The sequence below is a fragment of the Bombina bombina genome, chromosome 4, assembly GCF_027579735.1.
Source record: "Bombina bombina isolate aBomBom1 chromosome 4, aBomBom1.pri, whole genome shotgun sequence".
Lineage (NCBI taxonomy): Eukaryota > Metazoa > Chordata > Amphibia > Anura > Bombinatoridae > Bombina > Bombina bombina.
Window position 1 is genome coordinate 882474172 of NC_069502.1, and position 27928 is coordinate 882502099.

The 27928-nt window shown below is 38.5% G+C and overlaps 1 protein-coding gene across 1 annotated transcript in view; it reads left to right on the forward strand.

The window, feature by feature from the left end:
- The first annotated feature begins 1824 nt into the window (after nucleotides 1-1824).
- Nucleotides 1825-27928, forward strand: part of LOC128655682 (sulfotransferase 6B1) — a 44570-nt gene continuing 18466 nt past the window's right edge. Inside the window, exons 1-5 of the mRNA XM_053709265.1 lie at nucleotides 1825-2078; nucleotides 7603-7712; nucleotides 8948-9037; nucleotides 23614-23740; nucleotides 24733-24827. Of these exons, the coding sequence (XP_053565240.1) occupies nucleotides 1880-2078; nucleotides 7603-7712; nucleotides 8948-9037; nucleotides 23614-23740; nucleotides 24733-24827 (621 nt within the window). The 5' untranslated portion in view covers nucleotides 1825-1879. The remainder of the gene's footprint in view (nucleotides 2079-7602; nucleotides 7713-8947; nucleotides 9038-23613; nucleotides 23741-24732; nucleotides 24828-27928) is intronic.

Consider the following 27928-nt stretch of genomic DNA (forward strand, 5'->3'; position numbering starts at 1 on the left):
GGCAAACATGTGCTGTCATGCGGGGGGGGGGGGGTCAAACAAGGTAAATCTGAGGATGCAGGTTACGTCACCACCCTCAGAAGTGCAGAGTTGCAATTAGGAGCTTAAGGGAGATGGAAAGAGTAGTAATTAACCAAATGCCTCAATATCAGCCCCCTTAACCCCTAAAAACCCCTATGACCCATTGTTTGAAAGATAATTGTCTACTCTTTCAAATAAAATAAAAAGACATATAGAAACCCTTACCAACCCTTGTTATAAAACCCATATAATTTAAAAAAAAAACGATATAAGTTTGATCACCTGGCATGAATAAATGTGCATTTATTTAATTAGAGGGTCATGGAATCCCCCTATGTACTCATCAAAGTTATACAAATATTCCAAAAGGCCCTAATTTATATGAGAATAAACCCTTCTTGGTTTGACTATAGAGTTTATGAAAAACTCATCAAAAAGGCCTAGAGACCCCCAAGACCCCTTGTTTTAAAGCCTATAAGCCTCTCGCTAAAAAAGACCCATATCATTTTTTTAATAGCCAGGGGATCACCATGGTAATAGTGATCACTTAGCATGAATAAATGTGCATTTATTTGAAAAGAGGCTCATAGGATTGCCTGTGTACATATCAAAGTTATATAACTATACACAAAGGCCCTTTTTAATATGAAAATAACTCCTTCCGAGAAATAAAACACACAATTGTTTGCAACCTCGTTAATTAAAATTTCTTTTAAAAATTTCCTTTTTTTTCACACATTTTGTTGTAAGGTTCCAAAAGCAAGCAAGTTCTGTTCAACTGCTCCGCCCATTCAGTTCTGCGATCAAAAGACACACGTTTGATAGTAATAGTATAATTTAAGTTAACCATAGCTTATTATACAGATTACAGCACCAAGCTCCTACACCTACCCAATAATATTGACAATACCAGTCTCTGGAACACATTCTGGGCATATGGTTTGTGTACAACACAGCATCAAAATTAGGCAGACAAATAACGCTCAGTGCAGCTGATCTTACTGTGTGGTTATGCACAGCACCGGACTGGGTGAGTTGTTAAGGGCAAATGGATTTTGTATTATTTAGTCTGACATATAAATAATGAAGATTACTGTCATACTAAATAATGCAAATATGAAAACAATAAATGATCTATAGTAGTAGCAAGGTAACCCCCCCAACTCTTTTTTTTAGAACAAATCAGCTCAGCTCCTTACCTAGTGTAGAGGCGCTGTAAGTGTTTTTTTCTTCTAATTTGTGGCAGTTTAAACATTTATCACTCAGAGAACGTGCATTAACTTGAGCCACACATGCCCCAGCTCAGCTGCAGCTCTCCAAATCTCCTGGAGGGGACATTTCCAGGGACAAAAAAAAAAAATACAGGGACATACAACAAAATCCAGGGACTGTCCCTGTAAATTAGAAATTGTCTGCAACTATGAGGTTCTCGCGTGCCATGATGTATATACATAAAATAACAGTATAGTTTGCATCTGCTGGATCTGATAAAAATAAACTATATATAATAATAATTTCTCACTGAAAATAGAACACAGTAGGTCTTAAATGTGAGCAGCATTTAAAAACTCAGCACAGGGGTGAAAATGACTCAGCAGTTAAAGGGTTCCAACAACCTTTTATAGAGGCCATAAAGAAAAAAAAATGCCAAGTTTACTTTGGCATTAATACATCTATTCCCTATGATTAAAATGTATGCACTGCCATGCTCTATATGAAATTAAAACTTGGCACAAACAATGGGATAAAGTTCATTTGCTCTCTTCCCCCCTCCCTGTGCTCTTATAAAGTTCTGTAAATGCAGAAAAAAAACCCACTCATTTGATCGTTCTCTCTCATTTGCAGGTAGCAAGACAAAATGGCTGAGAAGAAAACATATAATGAAGATTTACTAAAAATGTTTGAAGCAGCTAAACAGTCACCACCTGAGAAACTAATGTTCACTTACAAAGGTGTGTTATATGCCAGTTCAACCTGCAACATTGAAACATTTCAAGCATTGGAAGGGTTTGAAGCTAGAACAGATGACATCATGTTAGCTTCTTATCCAAAATGTGGTAAGTTTATTTCCAGACATTCAATCCTTTTTATTAAACAACTGTATTTTTATATATAATTTTATGTTTTATGTACAATTTGTTTTGTTTTGCGTAACAGTTAACCAGATCTCTTAAGTCACGCTAACTAGACACTAGGGATGGGCGAATGTGTAAATTTTCGAATTTCGAATGTAGAACGAATGTTATTACCGAAATTCGAATTCTAAATCCGAATGTCGATAAGAACGAATATTCTTAAAAATTCGAAAATCGAATGTTATTTACAGTTTTCGAATGTCACTTTCGAATTTGAATGTTTATAATTATATTGAATGTCCACATTCGAAATTTCGAATTTAACATTCTATTTATCAAATACTATTCAGAAGTTCAATAGTTCATGTGGTAGGGCGGGAATCTAGTAAATTGATACATAATAGATACAAATATATCATTTTGAATGTTTCCATATAGAATATTGCATAATTCGAATATTACATTTAAAGAAAGCATTAGAAATACTATTACAAACATATAAATTCAAATTCGAATATAAATTCAAATTTTTCGAATTTGAATATAAATTCAAATTTTCGAATTCGACTATTGCATAATTCGAATATTAAATTTAAAGGAAAAGCATTAGAAATACTATTACAATCTAAATTCGAATTTTTCGAATTCGAATACACGTATTGCATAATTCGAATATTACATTTAAAGAAAAAGCATTAGAAATACTATTACAATCTACAATCTAAATTCGAATTTTTCGAATTCGAATATTGTATAATTCGAATATTACATTTAAAGAAAAAGCATTAGAAATACTATTACAATCTAAATTCGAATTTTTCGAATTCGAATATTGCATAATTCTAATATTACATTTAAAGAAAAAGCATTAGAAATACTATTACAATCTAAATTCGAATTTTTCGAATGTTTATTTTGGTACTTGCTGTAAAGTTATTCTTCCTATGACAGTTATGTGCTTGAGAGTAAAGGAGGATATGCGGAGCTTGATGATTTAACCTGCATTAAAGGGCTGTATCAGTACAAAAAGTAAATGATCTAATTTATTATTGCACTGTTGCTTGCAAATAGTTATGGGCTAGATTATAAGTGGAGCGCTATAATTAACCAGCCATTACAAGTGGCTGGCTATTGCAATTAGCAATTAGCGCTCAGAAAATTAACCAGAGGTCAGGCCTTTTCTAAAATTTCCCCAAATGCCCTGAAAATAGAGGGCATTATAGTTTTTTTATTAAAAAAAAATGTACCATTTTTTTTCTAAATAAGAAAAACTGCACTAGGCCGTTTTTGGGCTTTAAAGTTGATGGGAGGGGAGTGTTAGGAAAAAAAGGCATTATAAATATATATGAATAGGCTTTTGTACATATATATTTAAAAATGCTGCCCATCACTGCGCTATTTATCCCCTTTGATGCGTGAGGTTCTGATACTGTCATTGACACCCTCAGAATGAGGCTCCCATAGAAGCTTATGGAAAAGCGCTCTTGGTTTATTTGTAATACCAGTGCACATTATCGCAAGTGATATTTAGGGCTCCACTTGTAATCTATCCCTATGTGTTTAAACCATGCAGAGGGATTAAACACATAGTTAAATTTATCTCCAGAAGAGTAATGTACTACTGGGAACTCGCTGAACAAATGTCAACGGCAAAAGACAAATGTGTTTAGTCACTAATGAACAGCTAGCTCCCAGTAGTGCATTGCTGCTGCTGAGGATATGTACATTTTCTTTTCAACAAAGGTACCCAAGAGAACAAAGAAAACTTGATAATAGAAGTGAATGAAAAAATTACATGCTTTGTGTGAATCATGAAACTATAAATTTTTTCTGTCCCTTTAAGAAATCAGTATGGTTAAATTATACTACTACTATTTTACATGCTTGTTTTAAGGTGGATTGGAGTGGGTGGGACTTTGCAATACATAAATGGGCGTGACCATGCTCCAAAGTGTCTCTGGAATTATTTTTTTTTCAAATGTTGACAACTATGAACTAGGTGCACTAAGTCAAAATGCTCTAAAGTTGAAGGTGCATTAAGAAATAGTGGAGATACCTTTGTCCTTTACCTCAGAAGAAAATTATATTTTTTATTTAAATTTAAATATATAAATATTTATTTATGTAATTAAAATATATATCTCTATATATCTATATATATCTATATATAAAATATATATATATATATATTTAAAATGATAATATATATATATATATATATATATATATATATATATAGCTGCGCTGTGGAATCTGTTGGCGCTCTACAAATAACCGATAATAATAATAATAATATCTGCAGAATCTGTTGGCGCTCTACAAATAACCGATAATATATATATATATATATATATATCACAGTATATATATCCTATATAATAAAAGGCAAAGTATGTTTGTCTGAAGCTGTCATGTGCAGTAGAGACTGCGTGAGGACAAACATACCTGGCCTTGAGCAGCAGAAATGGTGGTCCGAAGTGGCCGTGATGGGGGGCTGGGCAGGGTGTGTTGTGATGGGGGCGTGGCCAGCTGACGTGCAGTGATCGGGCGTGGCCAGGCAGGAGCGGCCATGATGGGGCATGGCCAGGCGGTAGTGGGCATGGCCGAAAAGAGAGCTCAAAAGAGGGGGGAGAGAGAGGGCAAAAGAGAGGGGGAGAGAGAGCAAATAAGAGGGGGGAGAGAGCAAAAGAGAGGGGGAGAGAGCAAAAGAGAGGGAAGAGAAAGCAAAAGAGAGGGGGCAGAGAGAGAGCGCAAAAGAGAGGTGGGAGAGAGAGTGCAAAAGACAGAGGGGAAAGAGAGCAAAAGAGGGGGAAAGAGAGAGCAAAAGAGAGGGGGAAAGAGAGAGCAAAAAAGGGGGAAAGAGAGAGCAAAAAAGGGGGAGAGAGAGCTAAAGAGAGGGGGAGAGAGAGAAAAAGAGAGGGGGAGAGAGCGCAAAAGAGGGGGAGAGAGAGCAAAAAAGGGGGAAAGAGAAAGCAAAAAAGGGGGAAAGAGAGAGCAAAAGAGAGGGGGAGAGAGAGCAAAAGAGAAGGGGGAGAGAGAGCAAAAGAGAGGGAGAGAGAAAATAAAAGATAGGGAAGAAAGAGCAAAAGAGAGGGAGAGAGAAAACAAAAGATAGGGAAGAAAGAGCAAAAGAGAGGGAAGAGAGAGCAAAAGAGAATGGGGAGAGAGAGCAAAAGAGAAGGGGGAGAGAGAGCAAAAGAGAAGGGGGAAGAGAGAGTGCAAAAGAGAAGTGGGAGAGAGCAAAAGAGAGGGGGAGAGAGAGAGCAAAAGAGGGGGAGAGAGAGAGCAAAAGAGAGGGATATAGAGAGCAAAAGAGAGGGTAGAGAGAGAGAGCAAAAGAGGGGGGAGAGAGAGTGTAAAAGAGAGGGAAGAGAGAGCAAAAGAGAGGGGACAGAGAGAACAAAAGAGAGGGAAGAGAGAGCAAAAGAGAGGGGACAGAGAGAGAGCGCAAAAGAGAGGTGGTAGAGAGAGTGCAAAAGAGAGGTGGGAGAAAGAGAGCAAAAGGGGGGATAAAGAGAGCAAAAGAGGGGGATAAAGAGAGAACAAAAAATGGGGAAAGAGAGAGCAAAAGAGAGGGGAGAGAGAGCACAAAAGAGAGGGGGAGAGAGAGCGCAAAAGAGGGGGAGAGAGAGAGCAAAGGAGAGGGGGAGAGAGAGAACAAAAAAGGGGGAAATTGAGAGCAAAAGAGAGGGGAGAGAGAGCGCAAAAGAGAGGGGGAGAGAGAGCGCAAAAGAGGGGGAGAGAGAGATCAAAAGGGAGGGGGGAGAGAGAGCAAAAAGGGGGAAAGAGAGCAAAAGAGAGGGGGAGAGAGAGCAAAAGAGAAGAGAGAGAGAGAGAGAGAGAGAGAGAGAGAGAGAGCAAAATAGAGGGGGAGAGAGAGCAAAAGAGAGAGAGAGAGAGAGAGAGAGCAAAATAGAGGGGGAGAGAGAGCAAAAGAGAGGGGGAGAGAGAGAGCAAAAGAGATGGGGGGAGAGAGAGAGAGCAAAAGAGGGGGGAGAGAGAGAGAGCAAAAGAGAGGGGGAGAGAGAGAACAAAAAAGGGGGAAATTGAGAGCAAAAGAGAGGGGAGAGAGAGCGCAAAAGAGAGGGGGAGAGAGAGCGCAAAAGAGGGGGAGAGAGAGAGCAAAAGAGAGGGGGGGAGAGAGAGCAAAAAGGGGGAAAGAGAGCAAAAGAGAGGGAGAGAGAGAGCAAAAGAGAGGGGGAGAGCAAAAGAGAGGGGGCAGAGAGAGCAAGAGGGGGGACAGAGAGAGCAAAAGAGAGGGGGAGACAAAGCAAAAGAGAGGGGGAGAGAAAGCAAAAGAGAGGGGGAGAGAAAGCAAAAGAGAGGGACAGAGAGAAAGCAAAAGAGAGGGGGAGAGAAAGCAAAAGAGAGGAAATAGAGAGCAAAAGAGAGGGAAGAGAGAGCAAAAGAGAAGGGGGGAGAGAGAGAGAGAGAGCAAAAGAGAGGGGGGGAGAGAGAGAGAGCACAAAAGAAAGGGGAAGAGAGAGTGCAAAAGAGAAGTGGGAGAGAGAGCAAAATAGAGGGGGAGAGAGAGCAAAAGAGAGGGGGAGAGAGAGAGAGAGCAAAAGAGGGGGAAAGAGAGAGAGCAAAAGAGGGAGAGACAGAGCAAAAGAGATGGGGGGAGAGAGAGAGCAAAAGAGGGAGAGACAGAGCAAAAGAGATGGGGGGAGAGAGAGAGCAAAAGAGGGGGGAGAGAGAGAGAGCAAAAGAGAGGGGGAGAGAGAGAGCAAAGGAGAGGGGGAGAGAGCAAAGGAGAGGGGGAGAGAGAGAGCAAAGGAGAGGGGTAGAGAGAGAGCACAAAAGAGAGGGGGAGAGAGAGCAAATGAGAGGGGGGAGAGAGAGAGCAAAAGAGAGGAGAGAGAGCAAAAGAGAGAGGGAGAGAGAGAGAGCAAAAGAGAAAGCCTGTGTACACGGGCTTTAGGACTAGTATATATATATAAATATGTTTTATGTCACTTTAACAATTCCCACACAAGGCACTTCCTCACACAAAACTCATCCTATCATAACCTCTCTCTACATTACAGTAAAATTGCACATCATAAGATATCTTCTTTCTAAGCTACCCTCATCCAGATCTGATTTCCACTCAGTAGCCCATTATCCTAGGGTTACCCCTAACCTAAAGTGTCATTCACTCTGTTATCCTCCACAAAGTCTCACACAGCACTTGCAATAATAAATTATAACCACAACTTATTCTACCATAATTAAAGTGATATTTCCACCTTACACTAAAATAGGAGTACCTTGGTGGAAGGTTACTCTATGTGGGGGTAAATGAGGTGTTCTAAGGGGGTTTGTTAGCAGTCTTGGGGCAATAACCAAGGCCGGATTGGCCTACTAGACTACCAGGAGATTTCCCGGTGGGGCTTGTCTTCATATTTTTCAAGTGCTGCTTTATATCCCCAGTCAGGCCCTGGCAGCAACTGCAGTTGGGAAAAAATGTAACGCTAATATGTTATCATTAAAATAACGTTCATTTACCAATTTCTTTTCTTTCTAGGAAGTAATTGGACTATGCAATTACTCAGTGACATGATAAAAGCTGGTTATTCTAGAAATGAACTAGCAAGGCTTCCAGTTCTAGAATTTGCTGCTCCTGGTAAATTTGAGGTTTGTACACAATAATGAAACACAAATAAGAGCAACTCTAAAAATAGAAATACTAGATAAAAAGAAAGCAACAGTTCTGATGTTGTATATTAATGATCATTGTTACCCAGGTTTATCACAAAATAAATTTAAAGGAAGAGTTCAAGAGAAGCAGCATATAGGAAATCTTGGAGGAGGGAGAGAGAAGGGGTAATAACAGGAGTAGAGAAACATAGGAGTAGATTTATTAAGTGTCGGCAGACATGATTCACTGTAGCGAATCATGTCTGCCCAACATCGCTAAATGCCGACAGCATACGCTGTCAGCATTTAACATTGCACAAGCGTTTCTAATAAAATGCTTGTGCAATGCCGCCCCCTGCACAATTACGGCCAATTGGCCACTAGCAGGGAGTGTCAATCATCCCAATTGTATCCGATCGGAAAGATGATTGCTGTCCGCCACCTCAGAGGTGGCGGACGAGTTAAGGAGCAGCGGTCTTACGACTGCTGCTTCTTAAAGGGACAGTCTAGTCCAAAACAAACTTTCATTATTCAGATAGGGCATGCATTTATAAACAATTTTCCAATTTACTTCTATCACTAATTTTGCTTTGTTCACTTAGTATTCTTAGTTGAAAGCTAAACCTAGGAGGTTCATATGCTAATTTCTAAGTCCTTGAAGGTCGCCTTTTATCTGAGGGCATTTTGACAGTTTTTCACCAGTATAGGGCGTTAGTTCATGTGTTTCATATAGATAACACTGTGATCATGCACGTGGAGTTCATAAGAGCCAGCACTGATTGGCTAAAATGCAAGTCTGTCAAGAGAACTGAAATAAGGGGGCAGACTGCAGAGGCTTAGATACAAGATAATCACAGAGGTTAAAAGTGTATTAATATAACTGTGTTGGTTGTGCAAAACTAGGGAATGGGTAATAAAGGGATTAGCTATCTTTTAAAACAATAAATATTCTGGGGTAGACTGTCCCTTTAACTCAAGTTTCCGGCAAGCCGGAAACTACGCGGGTAGTTAACAGCATCTGCTGATTGTTAAATCTACCCCTTAGTTTAGAAGCTGATTGAAGAGGATGGGTTGGGGAATATTTGGAGTTGAGTAAGAGAAATGTCAGGTGTAAAGTGTCTGTGAGACGGGGTAATAAGAAGCAGCTCAGTTTCTGAGAGATTTAGTAGAACAAATTGAATTTCTGCAATTCATACTTTCCATACACTTTAATACTTTGTCTTTATTTTCAGAAACTAAAACAAGAATGCTCACCCAGACTCCTGTCAACACATCTGCTGTATGATGAGATTCCCAAAAATGTTTTTGAGAAGAGAGTAAAGGTACTGATTAAAGTTCAATAACATCTGTTTTTATTTTAATTGCCAGAAATACATATACATAACAAAGGTACAATACAGTAAGGATGTTCAATAGTATTTCTGTGTCATGGATACTGTAACTTTCATTCCCCTCCTTCAGAGCCAGACAACCGCAGAAAAGTTTAAAAAGTTTCAACTCTTAGTCATTCCTTGTAAGACATCCCCTTCTGAATTTTGCTTCCAGCATATATAGGACTGGATTACAAGTAAGGCGCTATGTTAAAGGGACAGTCTACACCAGAATTTTTATTGTTTTAAAAGATAGATAATCCCTTTATTACCCATTCCCCAGTTTTGCATAACCAACACAGTTATAATAATATACTTTTAACCTCTGTGATTATCTTGTATCTAAGCCTCTGCAAACTGCCCCTTTAATTCAGTTCTTTTGACAGGCTTGCAGTTTAGCCAATCAGTGCCTGCTCCCAGATAACTTCACGTGCATGAGCACAGTGTTATTTATATGAAATACATGAACTAACACCCTCTAGTGGTGAAAAACTGTTAAAATGCATTCTGAAAAGAGGTGGCCTTCAAGGTCTAAGAAATTAGCATTTGAACCTCCTAGGTTAAGCTTTCAACTAAGAATACCAAGAGAACAAAGCAAAATTGGTGATAAAAGTAAATTGGAAAATTGTTTAAAATTACATGCTCTATCTGAATCATGAAAGTTTATTTTGGCCTAGCCCTAGACTGTCCCTTTAACGTGCGCCCGTAAAGGGGCAAAAAAGCCCATTTATGGGCACACACGTTAAATAACCCGCCATTATAAGTGACCGCGAGCTCACGTTTTCAGTTTTGACTAGACTGTCCCTTCAAGTAGATTAAAACATGTAAAAACAGATTTCTGCAATATTCTTTTTTTTTTAAAGTGTTATACTGTGTATTTACTGTAAATATTCCACATTTCAATGTTTTTCACATAGCAGAATATGTTCTTAGTATATCTAAACAGATATTCCTATATATATCCGTATATATCTATACCTATATATATTCATGCATATATACTGTATGTATATATGTATATATATATATAGATAGATAGATAGATAGATAGATAGATAGATAGATAGATAGATATATTTTGTATGAAAATACTATCAAATATATGTAGAAATGTGTATTTATGTATAAACTAGGTGATAAGCTTGCCCAGAGGGCAGTCTATGTTTAAAAAATACAAACCCCCAAGCTAAAGTTACAAAAAATAAAAAAGTTAAATTACAGAAAAAAATAAACAAAGCTATCCAAAATAAAAAATTTGAACCTAAACTAATACCCCTATAAAAATAAAAAATCCCCCCAAAATAAAAACACCCCCTAATCTAATACTAAACTACCAATAACCCTTAAAGGGCCTTTTGTAGGGCATTTCCCTAAATTAACCAGCTCTTTTATTTACAAAAATTACCAATTACCGCCAAACTGTTAAACCCCCCACCCAACAAACCCCCCAAAATATAAAAAAACTAAAAAAACCTAAACTACCTATTGCCCCTAAAGGGGCATTTGTATGGGCATTGCCCTTAAAAGGGCATTCAGCTCTTTTACTGTCCTTAAAAGGGCAATCAGCTCTTTTACAGCCCATTAAATCCCTAATCTTAAAAGAAATGTAAAAAAAATCCTAAAACTAAGCCCCAAATAGGTACTCACCATTCCTGAAGACTGGCAGAGAAGGTCTTCTTCCAGGCGGCTCCGTCATCTTCTATCTTCATCCTGTGTGAAGGTTGCACGGAACGGAGGAGCGGATCGGTCTTCCCTGATGCGCAGATCTGGAGCGGCGGTCCTCAGCGGCAGTCTTCAGTGGTGGCAATCCTCGGCGGCATGGAGGCTCCTCTTCATCTGATGTCTGTACCACACTGAAAATTGAATGCAAGGTACCACATTCAATTTGGGGTACCTTGCATTCCTATTGGCTGAAATTGTGAAATAAGACAATAAGATTAGAGCTACTGAAATCCTGTTGGCTGTTCAAATCAGCCAATAAAAATTCAGTAGCTCTCATCCTATTGGCCGATTTCAAAATTTCAGCCAATAGGAATGCAAGGTACCCCAATAAATATGGGGTACCTTGCATTCAATCTTCAGTGTGCGACATACGATCAAATGAAGAGGAGCCTCCTTGCAGCTGATGACCGCTGCTGCTGAGAACCGCCACTGAGAATCCGTGCATTGGGGAAGCCAGCTCCGCACCTCCGCTCCGTGCCTCCTTTGCTCCGGATTAAGATTGAAGATGATGGAGCCGCCTGGAAGAAGACCTTCTCGGACAGACTTCAGGAATGGTGAGTACATATTTGGGTCTTAGTGTTATATTTTTTTTATTTTGGGGGGTTTGGTGGGTGGGGGTGTTTTACTGTTAGGGGGGACTTTTTTTAAACGTAAAAGAGCTGTTTAACTTAGGGCAATGCCCTACAAAAGGCCCTTTTAAGGGCTATTGGTAGTTTAGATTAGGGGGTGTTTTTATTTTGGGGGGGCTTTTTTATTTTCATAGGGATTAGGTAACATTTTTTTTATTTTTGATAATTTTGTTTATTTTTTTCTGTAATGTCAGACTTTTTTATTTTTTGTAATTTAATGTTAGGATTTTTTATTTTAATTGTAATTTAGTAATAATTGGGGTTAATTTAGGGGTGTTAGGTTAGGGGGCTTAGTAATTAAATTAGTTATTTGCATTGTGGGGGGGTTGGTGGTATAGGGGTTAATATATTATTTAGGTTTATTGGGATGTGGGGGTTTGGTGGTTTAGGGGTTAATAGGTTAATTAGGTTTATTGCGATGCGGGATGTTGGCTGTTTAAGAGTTAATAGGTTAAATAAGGTTATTGCGATGTGGGGTTTTGCGGTTTAGGGGTTAATAGATTAATTAGGTTTATTGCGATGTGGGGGTTGGCGGTTTGGGGGTTAATATTTTAATTATGTTATTTGCAGATTAGGGGTTAATTACTTTATTGTTTTGCTATGTGGGTGTTGGCGGTTTAGGTGCTTGTTAATACTTCGTGTGGGAGGTTAGTTTTTTTTTTGTTATATTTCGTGCGGGCGGTTACATGTTTTTTATTTTATTTCTTGTGGGCGGTTACGTGTCTTTTTGTTATTTCGTGCGGGCGGTTGCGTGTATTTTTTTTTTTTTAAGGCTTCAGGTTTGCCAATGCTGCATCCAGGTGGATTATTTTGGCTGCGCGCACAGCCAACATTCTTTTGGCTGCCATGAGGATGCGTGCACAATTGGTGACGGATGAATTACAAACGCGAATATAGTATAGATATAAAATTTTCTGCTATGTGAAGAACACTGAAATATAAAATATTTATATTTTCATGTTGGGTTAGTGCACATGAGAATATGCGATCGGGTTTGCATGCGAGTAGGGATTTATGTGCTGTTTCCAATTTTTTTGCTCCATTGACTTCCATGGGGGAATATTTTATCTCATGCCCAATGTTGTAAGTTCGGCTTTTTATGCTAGTCTGTTTAGCAAGCGAGCAAAAACTTTTTACTTTCAATTTACAATACGAGCGTTACCCGCTGTAAAAACAAAAAGCTTACTTCTAGGGGAGTTAGTGTGCAAGCGGGAGCGTTAAATAGCGCTCCACTTATAATCTGGCCGAATGTAGGAAGCCTGGTTTCTGATGTATGAGCTTGCCACACACATTTAGGGAAGTTTTGCCTCTACTTACTATTCCTATTGAGCATAGTCTTGATATTTAATTTGTATTTGCGATTTCTTAAGGTCAGGTCTCCATTGTATAAACAAATGCCCCCACTCTAATCTGTCTAAGGCCTTCTCTGCGCCCATGCACTCAAATATGGCCCTGTGGAGCCAATAATGTATGACCACATGTAATACACAGGTTTGTGATTTAGGATCTGTTAGTAGTAAACCCAGTTTGCTCTGTGTGCAAGAGGCATAACAAAATAAACTTTAAGGGCGTCGCTAGCAACCTCATAATTATTTTATACTTAACAATTATAAGTGATATTTTCCAGTATGATTCAGGTTTTGTAGGGTATTTATTACCTATTTTGGTTATTACAGACTCAGTAGCAGTTTTGTTCCTGTTTAAAGTAACTATCAAATAGCTTTGTCAAAGCAGGAGAGGGCCGGGTGCTTTGCCCAATGCTAAAGATTTGATAATGCTTACCACTCCCTTCTGTTTCTGACCTGGAGGGTTTTGACTTTTAGGAAACTGAATCTTATCCCAGAAGTCATCCTGAGAGTCAGTCACCCTTGTTTGTGCAGAATATAGTTTGCTGTTAAAATTAGCAAATTCTGCAGTAATCTTCTCCACATGTGTATTAGTGTCTGTGCCCTTTTAGCGCAAACACCCATTTATTAGGTTGCTGTGTTTTTAGCATTGAGGCGAAATGCTTCCCTATCCTGTTGACGTATCCATATTCGTCTATTTTCTAAGAAGCTGTGAGACTGAAAATGAAAACAATTCTTTCTTTTTTTAGATTAATCTATAATACTCAATAAGTTACAGTAGGCCTCTGACAAAATGCTAGGTAAGCAATAGTCAACTTATTGATGAGGAGCGCATCTCTCTCTTTTTTGTTTAGTAACATATGCTATGTGTTTCCGCATATAGCTTTCCTAAATGTTTCTGAATTAGACAGGCGTTACTTATTCTTGTTACAAAAGTCTTCCCAATGGCCCTCCAAAATGCAGATTTATTAATTCAGCCTAAAAATATGCAAGTGATGCAGTATTTATATAATAGTACTGAAGAACTTGTCTCACTATGGGTCACATAGCAGTGTTCGGTTATCTCCACTCCTCCCTCACAGAGATGGATGAGGGGCAGGAAGAATGACAGCAGCATAATAACTAGTAGTTGATGCCAGTATAATAAAGTTCAAATATTATAGTCAGAGTTGTAAACGGGGAAAACTGGGATATTACAAGGGCAAGATATTAAGATACAAGTTAGCACTACAGGAGCCACTTATATAATAAGATATTTGCTTGTTAAGCAAGTTAAAAGACCTTGTTCATATGCCAGGACAAAATGTATCAGTCCACACCCACTGATTACACCACAGCCAACACTTACTGATTACACAACAGTCCACACCTATTCATTACACAACAGTGAGGAAGCTCATTGGCTCAATGTAGTATGTTATCTTCCACACTGCTATTGCCAGCCCCATCTCAGTGATGCATTACTGTTATAGAACTGTATTATGCTCACCCACATTTGCAGTTCTTCATCTGAGGGAGGTGTCTCCCAAGCTAGGCCCCCAGAGACAACAAGGTCAGCTTTTACCATCTTCATGATGACTAAAATGTAGCCTGCCACCTCTTCCTCAAGTATCCATCTGCTGACATGCAACTTGTTAGCACAATTCACACCCTTCAGACTGTGTGGTATTTGTTTTTGGCATTAGCAAAGTGGAGCATGGGCATAACCCTTCCCCCCCCCCAAGATAATTCTGTTAGAAAAAGACACAGAACAGAAATTACATACTATATTATTCATCTAATTACATTTATTGATTTTAATTAAGTAATTATATATACTGTATATATATATATATATATATATATATATATATATATATATATAAAACTTATAACAGTGTATTATGGATATTATAGGCTAACCTCAGCCATGTTAGCCTGGACAGTTATGAGTTACAGATGCTGGGGGGGGGGGGGGGGGGCAGGGAGGAACATGGCTATTGCTGTCAAGCAGCACTGTTCATGTGCTACCCAGAGGCACAAAACCTTTTTCTCCCAACAAACCTTGCAGCATGTGCTTGCAGGGGGTCAAGCAAAGAGTTGGTGGACAGGAAGTGGGTTAGGAGATTGTAAACTAGTTTTTCAAGAAGTTTTGATGTTAGTGGAAGCAGTAATATGGGGCGGTAGCTTTCAGGAGAATTAGGGTCAAGGGAGGGATTTTTGAGTATGGGAGTGACTTTTGTGTGTTTGAAAGAAGATAGGAATGAACCGGTAGAGAGAGATAGGTTGAAGATGTGAGTAAGGAGTGAGGGTGGAAGACAGGGAGGGTATTAGATAAGAAGGAGTAGGGTCGAGTGGGCAGGTAGTGAGGCGTGAGGATGATAATAAGGAAGAAACTTAATTCTCAATGGCTGGATGGAAGATGCAGAGGGAGTACCTGGGCCTGTTGTTGGAAGATTGTAGGTTGGTGTTGGTATGTTGCTTCGGATATTATGTGTTTTGTTTAAAAAGTAGTCTTCCAGATCTTGAGCACTAAAGACAGACATGGGTGGTTGAGCAGGTGGGTAGAGGAGAGAGTTAAAGGTAGAGAAGAGTCATTTAGGGTTTGAGGAAAGAGTGGATATGAGAGAAGTGAAGTAGGTTTGCTTGGCTAAGTGAAGGACAGAAGTGTATGAATGAAGAATAAACTTATAGTGTATGGAATCAGGTTCAGAGTGAGTTTTCCTCTAGACACACTCAGCAGTACGGGAGCATTTTTGCAAATAGCGTGTTTGCTGAGAGTGCCAGGGCTGTAACTGACGGCATGATGTTTTGCGCAGTCGGGGAGGAGCAAGTGTGTCTAGTGCAGAGGAGAGAGTTTTGTTATAGTGTGCTGTAGCGAGATCAGGGCAGGTTATAGTGGAAGTGAGAGGGAGGAGATCTCAAATGATTTTTGAAAACAGTGTGTAGATTTCTACAGGTGAGGGGGCGAGATGGAGAAGTGGGATTAGCTGTAGCATTAATATTATAGGTGACCAGATGATGGTCTGAAATGGGAAAAGGTCAGGTGAGGTCAGATATAGAGCAGAGGTAAGATGTGTCCATCACAGTGAGTAGGGAATAGGGTGGATTGTGAGAGACCAAAGGGGGATGTGAAGGAAAGAGGTTTAGAGGCCACAGGGGCACATTTGTTGTCAATGGGAATGTTGAAGTCCCCAAGAATTAGGGTTAGTATATTTGTAGAGAGAAAGTGAGGAAGCCAGGCAGCAAAGTTGTCTAGGAATTGGGCAGTCGGTCCAGGAGGGCGATAGATGACTGCCACTCTGAGGGAGAGGGGGGAGAACAGGCGAATACAGTGGACTTCAAAGGAGGAGAAGAAGAGAGATGGGATTGGAGGTAGGTACTGATAAGTGCAGGACGGGGAGAGCAGGATCCCAACACTGCCACCATGTTTCTCACCTAGTCTTGGGGTATGGCTAAAGTGGAAACCACCATGTGTGAGAGCAGCAATGGAAAATGTGTCAGAAAAAGTTTCCAAGTTTCCGTAATTGCTAAAAGGGTGAAAGCATTTATATAAAAAGGTCATGAATGGTTGTTTGTTGCAGACAGAACGAGAGTTCCATAGTGCACAAGTGAAAGGAGTGTGTGCTTATGGGATGCATTGGATGGAAATGAGGTAATGTTTGATGCTTTTATTAAAGTTTCTATAAGGAGTGCGTGATTGGGTAATGGTGGGAATGTGGATGGGCCCAGGATCTGGAGAGATGTTGCCTGATGCTAATAGCAGCAGGATGGAAAGTAAGAGTAGGTGAGAATGACATTTATAGCAGTGGGGGTATTTCTGTGAGGTGGTGAAGTTTATTGATATAGATTTTAAAATAGAAAGTAGTTCATGAGATCCTAAGGTATGGAGAAGAAAGGAGAGAGGGGCCAATATAAACTGCATGTGGAGAAGGGTAAGGTATGAGCATGTGAGCATGCCTGTGGAATAGGCATAAGACTCTTAAAAGGAAAAGCAGTCCTGAAATGATTTTGCTTGCCTCAAATCTTCTTCAAATCTTGTTCAGTTCTTGTCTAATTCTTAGTGCTGCCACTTAAAGATGGTCACTTAGACAGAAGGGAGCTTAGAGAGATGGAATGGTCTGACTCTGCAAATGCTCAGCCCCAGCAAATGCTACCCCTTAGCTGGTCTTACATTTATAAGGCTTTTACAGACAGCTGAGTTTACTAGAGATAAATTACACCCAGGTGAGAAGACTAATATTTACAACAAGATCAGAGGGACAGATGCAAGCAGAACAATTGGGTGGAGATAAATGAATTAATTAGGCAAAGTTAAAGGAAGTGTCCATTCAGAGGTTAAAACAGTGTAAGGGGTCTAGGAATAAAAACAGAGGTTTAAAGGGATGTACCAGGGGTTAAGAACAGTGTAATAGACCAGGAAAAAACAGAGGTTTAAAGGGATGTACCAGGGGTTAAGAACAGTGTAATAGATCCAGGAAAAAACAGAGGTTTAAAGGGATGTACCAGGAGTTAGGAACAGTGTAATAGACCAGGAAAAAACAGAGGTTTAAAGGGATGTACCAGGGGTTAAGAACAGTGTAATAGATCCAGGAAAAAACAGAGGTTTAAAGGGATGTACCAGGGGTTAAGAACAGTGTAATAGACCAGGAAAAAACAGAGGTTTAAAGGGATGTACCAGGAGTTAAGAACAGTGTAATAGACCAGGAAAAAACAGAGGTTTAAAGGGATGTACCAGGGGTTAAGAACAGTGTAATAGATCCAGGAAAAAACAGAGGTTTAAAGGGATGTACCAGGGGTTAAGAACAGTGTAATAGACCAGGAAAAAACAGAGGTTTAAAGGGATGTACCAGGGGTTAAGAACAGTGTAATAGACCAGGAAAAATCAGAGGTTTAAAGGGATGTACCAGGGGTTAAGAACAGTGTAATAGATCCAGGAAAAAACAGAGGTTTAAAGGGACATACCAGGGGTTAAGAACAGTGTAATAGATCCAGAAAAAAATGAGGTTTAAAGGGACGTACCAGGGGTTAAGAACAGTGTAATAGACCAGGAAAAAACAGAGGTTTAAAGGGACCTACCAGGGGTTAAGAACAGTGTAATAGACCAGGAAAAAACAGAGGTTTAAAGGGACGTACCAGGGGTTAAGAACAGTGTAATAGATCCAGGAAAAAACAGAGGTTTAAAGGGACCTACCAGGGGTTAAGAACAGTGTAATAGATCCAGGAAAAAACAGAGGTTTAAAGGGACATACCAGGGGTTAAGAACAGTGTAATACATCCAAGAAAAAAACAGAGGTTTAAAGGGACGTACCAGGGGTTAAGAAAAGTGTAATAGATCCAAGTAAAAAAACAGAGGTTTAAAGGGATCTACCAGGGGTTAAGAACAGTGTAATAGATCCAGGAAAAATCTGAGGTTTAAAGGGACGAACCAGGGGTTAAGAACAGTGTAATAGATCCAGGGAAAAACAGAGGTTTAAAGGGACGTATCAGGGGTTAAGAACAGTGTAATAGATCCAGGGAAAAACAGAGGTTTGAAGGGACCTACCAGGGGTTAAGAACAGTGTAATAGATCCAGGAAAAAACAGAGGTTTAAAGGGACGTACCAGGGATTAAGAACAGTGTAATAGATCCAAGAAAAAAAAACAGAGGTTTAAAGGGACGTACCAAGGGTTAAGAACAGTGTAATAGATCCAAGAAAAAAACAGAGGTTTAAAGGGACGTACCAGGGGTTAAGAACAGTGTAATAGATCCAAGAAAAAAACAGAGGTTTAAAGGGACGTACCAGGGGTTAAGAACAGTGTAATAGATCCAGGAAAAAACAGAGGTTTAAAGGGACGTACCAGGGGTTAAGAACAGTGTAATAGATCCAGGAAAAATCTGAGGTTTAAAGGGACGAACCAGGGGTTAAGAACAGTGTAATAGATCCAAGAAAAAAACAGAGGTTTAAAGGGACGTACCAGGGGTTAAGAACAGTGTAATAGATCCAGGAAAAAACAGAGGTTTAAAGGGACGTACCAGGGGTTAAGAACAGTGTAATAGATCCAGGAAAAATCTGAGGTTTAAAGGGACCTACCAGGGGTTAAGAACAGTGTAATAGATCCAGGAAAAACAGAGGTTTAAAGGGACGTACCAGGGGTTAAGAACAGTGTAATAGATCCAGGAAAAAACAGAGGTTTAAAGGGACGAACCAGGGGTTAAGAACAGTGTAATAGATCCAAGAAAAAAACAGAGGTTTAAAGGGACGTACCAGGGGTTAAGAACAGTGTAATAGATCCAGGAAAAATCTGAGGTTTAAAGGGACGTACCAGGGGTTAAGAACAGTATAATAGATCCAGGAAAAAAACAGAGGTTTAAAGGGACGAACCAGGGGTTAAGAACAGTGTAATAGATTCAGGAAAAAACAGAGGTTTAAAGGGACCTACCAGGGGTTAAGAACAGTGTTATAGATCCAGAAAAAACAGAGGTTTAAAGGGACCTACCAGGGGTTAAGAACAGTATAATAGATCCAGGAAAAAACAGAGGTTTAAAGGGACCTACCAGGGGTTAAGAACAGTGTAATAGATCCAGGAAAAAACAGAGGTTTAAAGGGACGTACCAGGGGTTAAGAACAGTGTAATAGATCCAGGAAAAATCTGAGGTTTAAAGGGACGTACCAGGGGTTAAGAACAGTATAATAGATCCAGGAAAAAACAGAGGTTTAAAGGGACGAACCAGGGGTTAAGAACAGTGTAATAGATTCAGGAAAAAACAGAGGTTTAAAGGGACCTACCAGGGGTTAAGAACAGTGTTATAGATCCAGAAAAAACAGAGGTTTAAAGGGACCTACCAGGGGTTAAGAACAGTATAATAGATCCAGGAAAAAACAGAGGTTTAAAGGGACCTACCAGGGGTTAAGAACAGTGTAATAGATCCAGGAAAAAACAGAGGTTTAAAGGGACGTACCAGGGGTTAAGAACAGTATAATAGATCCAGGAAAAAACAGAGGTTTAAAGGGACGTACCAGGGGTTAAGAACAGTATAATAGATCCAGGAAAAAACAGAGGTTTAAAGGGACGTACCAGGGGTTAAGAACAGTATAATAGATCCAGGAAAAAACAGAGGTTTAAAGGGACGTACCAGGGGTTAAGAACAGTATAATATATTCAGGAAAAAACAGAGGTTTAAAGGGACGTACCAGGGGTTAAGAACAGTATAATAGATTCAGGAAAAAACAGAGGTTTAAAGGGACGTACCAGGGGTTAAGAACAGTATAATAGATCCAGGAAAAAACAGAGGTTTAAAGGGACCTACCAGGGGTTAAGAACAGTGTAATAGATCCAGGAAAAAACAGAGGTTTAAAGGGACGTACCAGGGGTTAAGAACAGTGTAATAGATCCAGGAAAAAACAGAGGTTTAAAGGGACGTACCAGGGGTTAAGAACAGTATAATAGATCCAGGAAAAAACAGAGGTTTAAAGGGACCTACCAGGGGTTAAGAACAGTGTAATAGATCCAGGAAAAAATAGAGGTTTAAAGGGACCTACCAGGGGTTAAGAACAGTGTAATAGATCCAGGAAAAAACAGAGGTTTAAAGGGACGTACCAGGGGTTAAGAACAGTGTAATAGATCCAGGAAAAAACAGAGGTTTAAAGGGACCTACCAGGGGTTAAGAACAGTGTAATAGATCCAGGAAAAAACAGAGGTTTAAAGGGACATACCAGGGGTTAAGAACAGTATAATAGATTCAGGAAAAAACAGAGGTTTAAAGGGATGTACCAGGGGTTAAGAACAGTGTAATAGATCCAGGAAAAAACAGAGGTTTAAAGGGACATACCAGGGGTTAAGAACAGTATAATAGATTCAGGAAAAAACAGAGGTTTAAAGGGATGTACCAGGGGTTAAGAACAGTGTAATAGATCCAGGGAAAAAAAATAGAGGTTTAAAGGCACGTTCTTTATTCTCTCTCTAAAAAGCAAGTTTTTTTTTCCTTATTCAGCTGAACAAAAGACTAAATACTATAATTAAGTGTTGCCTGGTACAGAGAAAATTTGTCAAAGTTAGCAATATTAGAGACACCTAGTCTAGGGCGTTTATCCTATCAGAGAAAATGTCACACAAATCAGCCTATGGTGCTAATCCAAGATAACTAAAGGGCATTTAATTGGGGGTATGAAAGGTAACATTTAACAATCTATGTTTTGAGTAAAATATTTAAATCAGTAAAATGCAATTGTAAAAGTTGAGACTAGCATTTACATATATAGTTCTCGATACAGATAGAACACAAAATGCACCAGGGAGAAAAGCAGAAAAGGGGGAGGAAATCCAAACACAAGAAGGCCAAATTATGCACAGCCCAAGAGGGGTTAACATAAGATGACTGCAGCATCATCACACAGATGATATATATATATATAGTTCTCTCCACTTATATATTTACTAATAACACTACACCTAGGGGCCAATTTACCATACTGTGGGCTGACAAGGAACCTGTCTGCCCAGTATCATAGTGAGTGGGAAGCATCTACTGTCTACATTTATCCCTACACTAGCCAATAACCAATCGCATAATAATTAATAATCCCTGTTTGATCTGTCTGTTTTAAGACTACGGCTTCTTAAAGGTTGAACAGGCTATTTTATTGTAATAAAAAAGCACTAAGCAGTGGCTTATACTTTCAAAATCATTGCAATTTGTATTATTCAAATAAATGGATTTTACCTTTCATTATTTTTAATTTTTTACACTACATTTGTGCAGTGTCCATTACTTCCTGTCACAGGCCTACAACGAGGCTTTGGTCTCTACAGGAAGGTATATCAAAGTGATATGAGCTGGTTTACTATAAAGTGAATAGACTAGATAAACAGAGAGACAGATTTGCCAATGCTCAGATCAGTCAGAATATAACCTAAGTTGCCAAGATGCCAGCTCTCTCATCACAATGAGGGCAGGAGATATACTGAGAATTTCTAAGTGATTATTTTGCAATAAAACAAGTAAGTTGTTTTCTGGGTTTTAAACCAAGGGTTCATTTCTAATTTTACTTTGGTATTTTTTTATAAAGCCATTGCAACTGCTTTCTCCCTATTTGCTTTGCAATTCATTTTTCTAACATCTTGTTACATTATTTTGATGTGACATAACAATTATAAACAATGTATATTGCTATAACACCAACCCCCAAGGAAAACTTTATTGTGTGAAAGAAGAAAAGGGGAGGGCTGTATTATATATATAATTAATTATATATAATTCACAATATATTGCAAATTAATTAGCTATATTTAACAATTATTGATTCTACATCAAAGCCATAAGGGTGTCTACTATTCTACCAAAATATCCAAAAGGCTACCTTTTTGTTGAGTATTAAATCAGACCTCCTAGCAATTCCAAGCTCTATCCTTGCTAACCTTCTAAGAGAGACATATGTCACAATTTGCAGAGCTTCCCTTTGCCCCACCCATAGACTGACTAGACATGCCCACCAACCATGCACACCCATTATCCCACCAATTATCCACCTGTAAGCCCACCCCCTCCCAACACAAGCCCGTCCACAAAACAACAACCTCCGCTCTCAATCTCCTGAGTCCCTAATACAAATGTTACATCTTTTCCTTTGACCCTAGACAGACATTACAACTTTCAAGTTAAATAATTGTGTAGACTAGGGTTGCCACCTCAGCCATGTTTTCCTGGACACTTATGAGTTACACATGCTGCAGGGTTTGCAGGGAGGAACATGTATTGTGTTTCTGGACATCACTATTCATGTTCCTCCCTGCACACCCTGCAGCATGTGTAACTTATAAGTGCCCTGTATTTTGAGGGACGTGTTGCTAGGAGACACCTCTCACTTCTAGAAACTGGGGCCTATTTTTTTATTGCTGTTGTAAACTGGTGGTTGCATAACATTTCTCCATAAACTTTAAAAGGGCATGAAACCCACAATTTCATGATTTAGATAGAGCACTGGTTTTCAAACTTGTCCTCGGGCCTCTCTCACAGGCCACATTTTGAGGATATCTGAACTAGACCACAGGTAAAATACTCAGCTGATTAGTAAACATGGTTATCTTACCTGTTCTAATCCAAAGTAATCCTGAAAATCTGGCCTGTTGGTGAGGTCTGAGGAGTTTGAGTTTGAAACCAGTGAGATGGACCATGCAATTTAAAAAAAACTTTCTAAATTTCCTCTATTATGAAATGTTCTTCATTAGCACTAGATGGCAGCACTATTTCCTACCAAGGTATCTCTTCAACAAAGAATTTCATGGGAACAAAGCAAATTTGATGATAGAAGTAAATTGGAAACTTTTTTTTAAATTGTATGCTCTGTCTGAATCACAAAATATTTTTTTTGGGTTTCATATCCCTTTAATGGAGTTACTTGTTACCACCAGTTTATACAGGTTTGAAAAATCTTCCAAATACATATAAGGATAAAAGTCTTGTGCAGTTATTTTAAAGGTTAAGGGCAAGGATTTATCAAGCCCCTACGGCAGCAAGTTCTCACAAGAACTTGCTCGCCGTGATTTATCAAGCAGCGGTCACCAGACCGCTGCTTCCCTACGCTCTTTGTCACCTCTAAGGTGGCGAAATTCAATCTCCTCAGTTGAGTCTGACCGAGGAGATTGACAGCTCCTGCCCGCGTGTGATTGGCTGTGCGCGGGCACGGGGCGGGATTGCATGTGAGCGCAAAATTGCGCTTGTGTGCAATGTTGATTACCTACGTATACGTGCCCCTGTACGCCTCAGCTATGATAAATCTAGCCCTAAATATTGTTTGGTGAACACTCAAACAAAAATATTACCCAATAAATAAAAAAAAATATATATATTATTTATATGTATTTTCTAACAGATCGTGGTGGTAATTCGAAATCCAAAGGATACAGCGGTGTCATTTTTCCATTTTTATAACGGTAACCCACTGCTTCCGACCTACACTACTTGGGATTCCTTTTATCAAGACTTCGTAAGCGGAAAAGGTATTTTACAAGTTGTTTACTTTTAACGTTTGCATGTAGGGAATCCTTAGTATTGCTGATATGTCTTTTACTTTAAATGCTTATATTTGAACCTTTGTTTAAAAGGGATTAAACCATGGGTCGAAAAATGTGTTTAAAGTTTAGGAGCCAGTAAGAATATTTAGAAGCCAGACATAATTTATGAGTCAGACAGGGTATTTGTGTATAGATATATAGAGAATAACCCCCAAAGCTAGAGGGTCTCTGGCTCCTGGGTTTGTCGAGCCCTGGGTTAAACACATAGTTAACGTATAGCTCTGGAGCAGTGGAGAACTAATTTCCGTCTCCTGAAAATACTGTCCTTACTGCATATAATTGAGATCATCCCTTGCAAGTGCATTACTATTAAAGGGACAGTATACACCCATTTTTATTTAATTACATGTAAAAGACACTACTATAAAGAATAATATGCACATATACTGATCTAAAAATCCAGTATAAAACCGTTTAAAAACTTACTTAGAAGCTCACAGTTTAGCACTATTGAAAGGTTAACTCGAACACGCACTGCAAGTGATTGTATAGCAAAAACAGCAAACACTCCCCCCCCCCTTCCTCTGCACATGAAAAGAACATTTAGACAAACAGGAGCAAGCTGGAGTAGGTATACATCAGTATTCTCCTAAAACTTTGGGGCTTGGTTAGGAGCCAGAAAATCAGGGCAATGTTATTTCAAAATAATCAAAACTACACTTTAAAAAAAAAAGCTGGCGATATAAATGGATCATCTACAAAACATTTATGCAAAGAAAAATCTAGTGTATAATGTCCCTTTAACTTGTCATCCCCAGTTTTGGACAAATAGACATTGTTTTTATTGTATATCAAATTAAGTTGTTACAAAGAGACAGTTAAAAGGCACTTTTGTTTACTCATATTTGTACTATAAAACACACTTGCAGTTAATCTATCCTGAATTTAAACTAATCTTTTAAATCTGAATATTTCAGTTATTTGGGGATCCTACTTTGATCAAATGGTTGCTTGGAACAAACACATTGATGATGACTCTGTATATATAGTAACATATGAAGAGATGAAACAGGTGAGTTTTCTGTCTCACTAAATAAACATGTGGTCACTCAATCTCACTATGATTCAAGTTGTGTATTCTCTCTCTCTCTCTTTCTCTCTCTCTCTTTCTTTCTACTCTCTCTCCTCTCTCTCTTCTCTTTGTCTCAGACTAAATAAACCCCTTAGCTACTGTGACTTTCAGAATTTTTTTTTATTTACCAGTCAAATATAATAATAAAATAACTTTGGGTTTCTCACTGAAATTATTTACATACTACTTGTGCAATCATAACACAAATGGTTGTAAAAGCGTCTCTGGGATCCCCTTTGATCAGAAATAGCAGACATGCATAGCTTTGCCATTGTCTTTTGGTAATTAGAAGGCTGCTAATTGCAGCTGTGCACCACCGTTCTATTATTCTCAGCAATAAAGGTGTTAATCAGGTAGCTTGTAAGGTTAATTTTAGCTTTAGCATAGAGATTACCCTCCTACCTGACACCTTCCACCCCCAATTCCTACCTGATCCCTCCTAAACAACTCTCTTCTCTCCCTCACCCCCACTGGTCTCCACCATCTTAGGTACTGGCAGACAGTCTGCCAGTATGCCGTTCAGTTTCTTTTTATTATTTATTTATTTATTTTATATTTACTTTTCCTGCAATATTAAAGGGACAGTAAAGTCAAAATTAAACGTTTATGATTCAGATAGAGCAATCAGTTATAAACAGATTTGAAAAGACACATGCACAAACTGAAAAATATAAACCACAGCGTAGCTTTGATTAAAGGTAATTTAATATTAAAATGCGCTTCCTCGCGCAAGTAAAATAATACACTCACACTTTAAAATTAATATTTCAGCATAGGTTTAGGATCATCACTCGTCCTGTCTGTTTAGTCTCTTTGCGATCTGCTCCCTTTTGGCATCTCCCTTCCTCCTTCGGGATTCCTTCACTAGCCGGTAGTTTCCCGTCATCATGTGGTTAGTCACAGGGGTGATCACGTGGGTTCTGATGAATTGAACGGTTTCTACGCATTTCATTTGACTACGGTCAGACTTTCTCAAAAACATTTTTTGTTTGTTTGTATTAGTATAGTTCTATTTATAACCTTATGCAATTGCACCATCTAGTGGTCACTTATTGAAATTGCTACACAATGTTATAATTTCTATTATACATAATATCCATTGTATCTTTAAAGTGATGGTAAAGTCATCAGTTGTGCAATACATAATCCTTTTTCTTTTACCATAACTAGCACATCGATGTGCTTATATAAATAAAAAAACATTTATTCACGCTATAATGCCGATTTTATTTCCCTCTCCATACAGTGTTTCAAACAGCCTCTCTATATTTTTTCACCGGTGCAGCTTTGATTGACAACGCTTTTAGCCAATCATCAGCTCACCATGCGCCCTATGTGAAATATGTACCGCATGCTCCCGACATTTACACTAAGTCTTTGCTACTTACTGCGCATGCGCACCGCTTACGCTAACTGCGCATTGCTATATGAGAAAACTCAGCTCCTGGTTTTAGCCTATCGGTGCGTAGTGTCATATAGCAATGCGCAGTTAGTGTAAGAAGTGCGCATGCGCAGTAAGTAGCAAAGACTTAGTGTAGATGTCGGGAGCGTGCGGTACATATTTCACATAGGGCGCATGGTGAGCTGATGATTGGCTAAAAGCGTTGTCAATCAAAGCTGCACCGGTGAAAAAATATAGAGAGGCTGTTTGAAACACTGTACGGAGAGGGAAATAAAATCGGCATTATAGCGTGAATAAATGTTTTTTTATTTATATAAGCACATCGATGTGCTAGTTATGGTAAAAGAAAAAGGATTATGTATTGCACAACAGATGACTTTACCATCACTTTAATAGACATTTGCTTGATTAGAAACATAGTTTCACTGCGGTAAAGATATATTTATTAAAATAAGTAAAGAAACATGTTTCATTCGAAAGTATTAGATCTTATCTTCAACCATTAAGTTGCAATGCTCTACCTTTAAGTAATTTAAAATGTAATATGGCTATATAATATTGCATTGGTATTGATTAACACATAAAAAAGCTATGAGTCTTTCTAGTGATTAAAATGAATAAATTGTAAGATTCACACTTCAACTGAGGACTATTGCTACCTAATTTTAATTGGAAAATCAGATTGGAGACTGTTTTGGAAGTTTCTTCATTGAAAACCTCTTTACAAATTCTGATGACTATAACAGGATGACTAAAGATTTCTATTCCTTCTGACTATTATTTTAAGTAGAACATTTTTTTTTTTTTTTAAAATGAGGGTGTTTATTAAAGGGAAGGTATACAATTTTTATATAACTCCATGTAATAGACACTACTCTAAAGAAGAATATGCTCAGATACTGATCTAAAAATCCAGTATAAAACCTTTTACAAACGTACTTAGAAGCTCCCAGTTTAGCACTGTTGATGAGGTTAGGTTGGGGGTCACCTTCTGAAATGGGCTAAGAAAGATAGAAAATCAGACCCCCCCCTCCCCTCCCCTGCATATAAAGAGATTCATTAACACATGCTGGAGTCTGTAGACATCAGTCTAGATCTATAACTTTGGGGTTTAGTTAGGAGTCTTAAAATCAGCACAATGTTATTTAAAAATAAGCAAAACTATACATTGTTACAAAAACACTTTTTTTTTTTTTTTTTTTAAAAACATTTATGCAAATAAAAATCTAGTGTGCAATGTCTCCTTAACTTTATGGAGTAGACTTAAACAAGGGATACTATTGTGATATATATCTAAGGTGTGTGTATATATATATATATATATATATATATATATATATATATATATATATATATATATATATATATATATATATATATATATATATTGTATAAAGACACATGCACGCTACCAATCTCACCTAGGACTACTCTTTAACAAAGGATACCAAGAAAACAAGGCAACATTGATCAGAAAAGTAAATGTAAAAAGTTTAAAATATTGTGCTCTATCTCATCCGTTTAAGTTGAATTTTGACCCTTTTTTCCATTCAGAATGTTTTTATGTGAAGCATAGCTAGATATTGTCAGTGCACCAGCATTTTAAATACTGCAACTGCTCACAACACCAGTGGGGCTT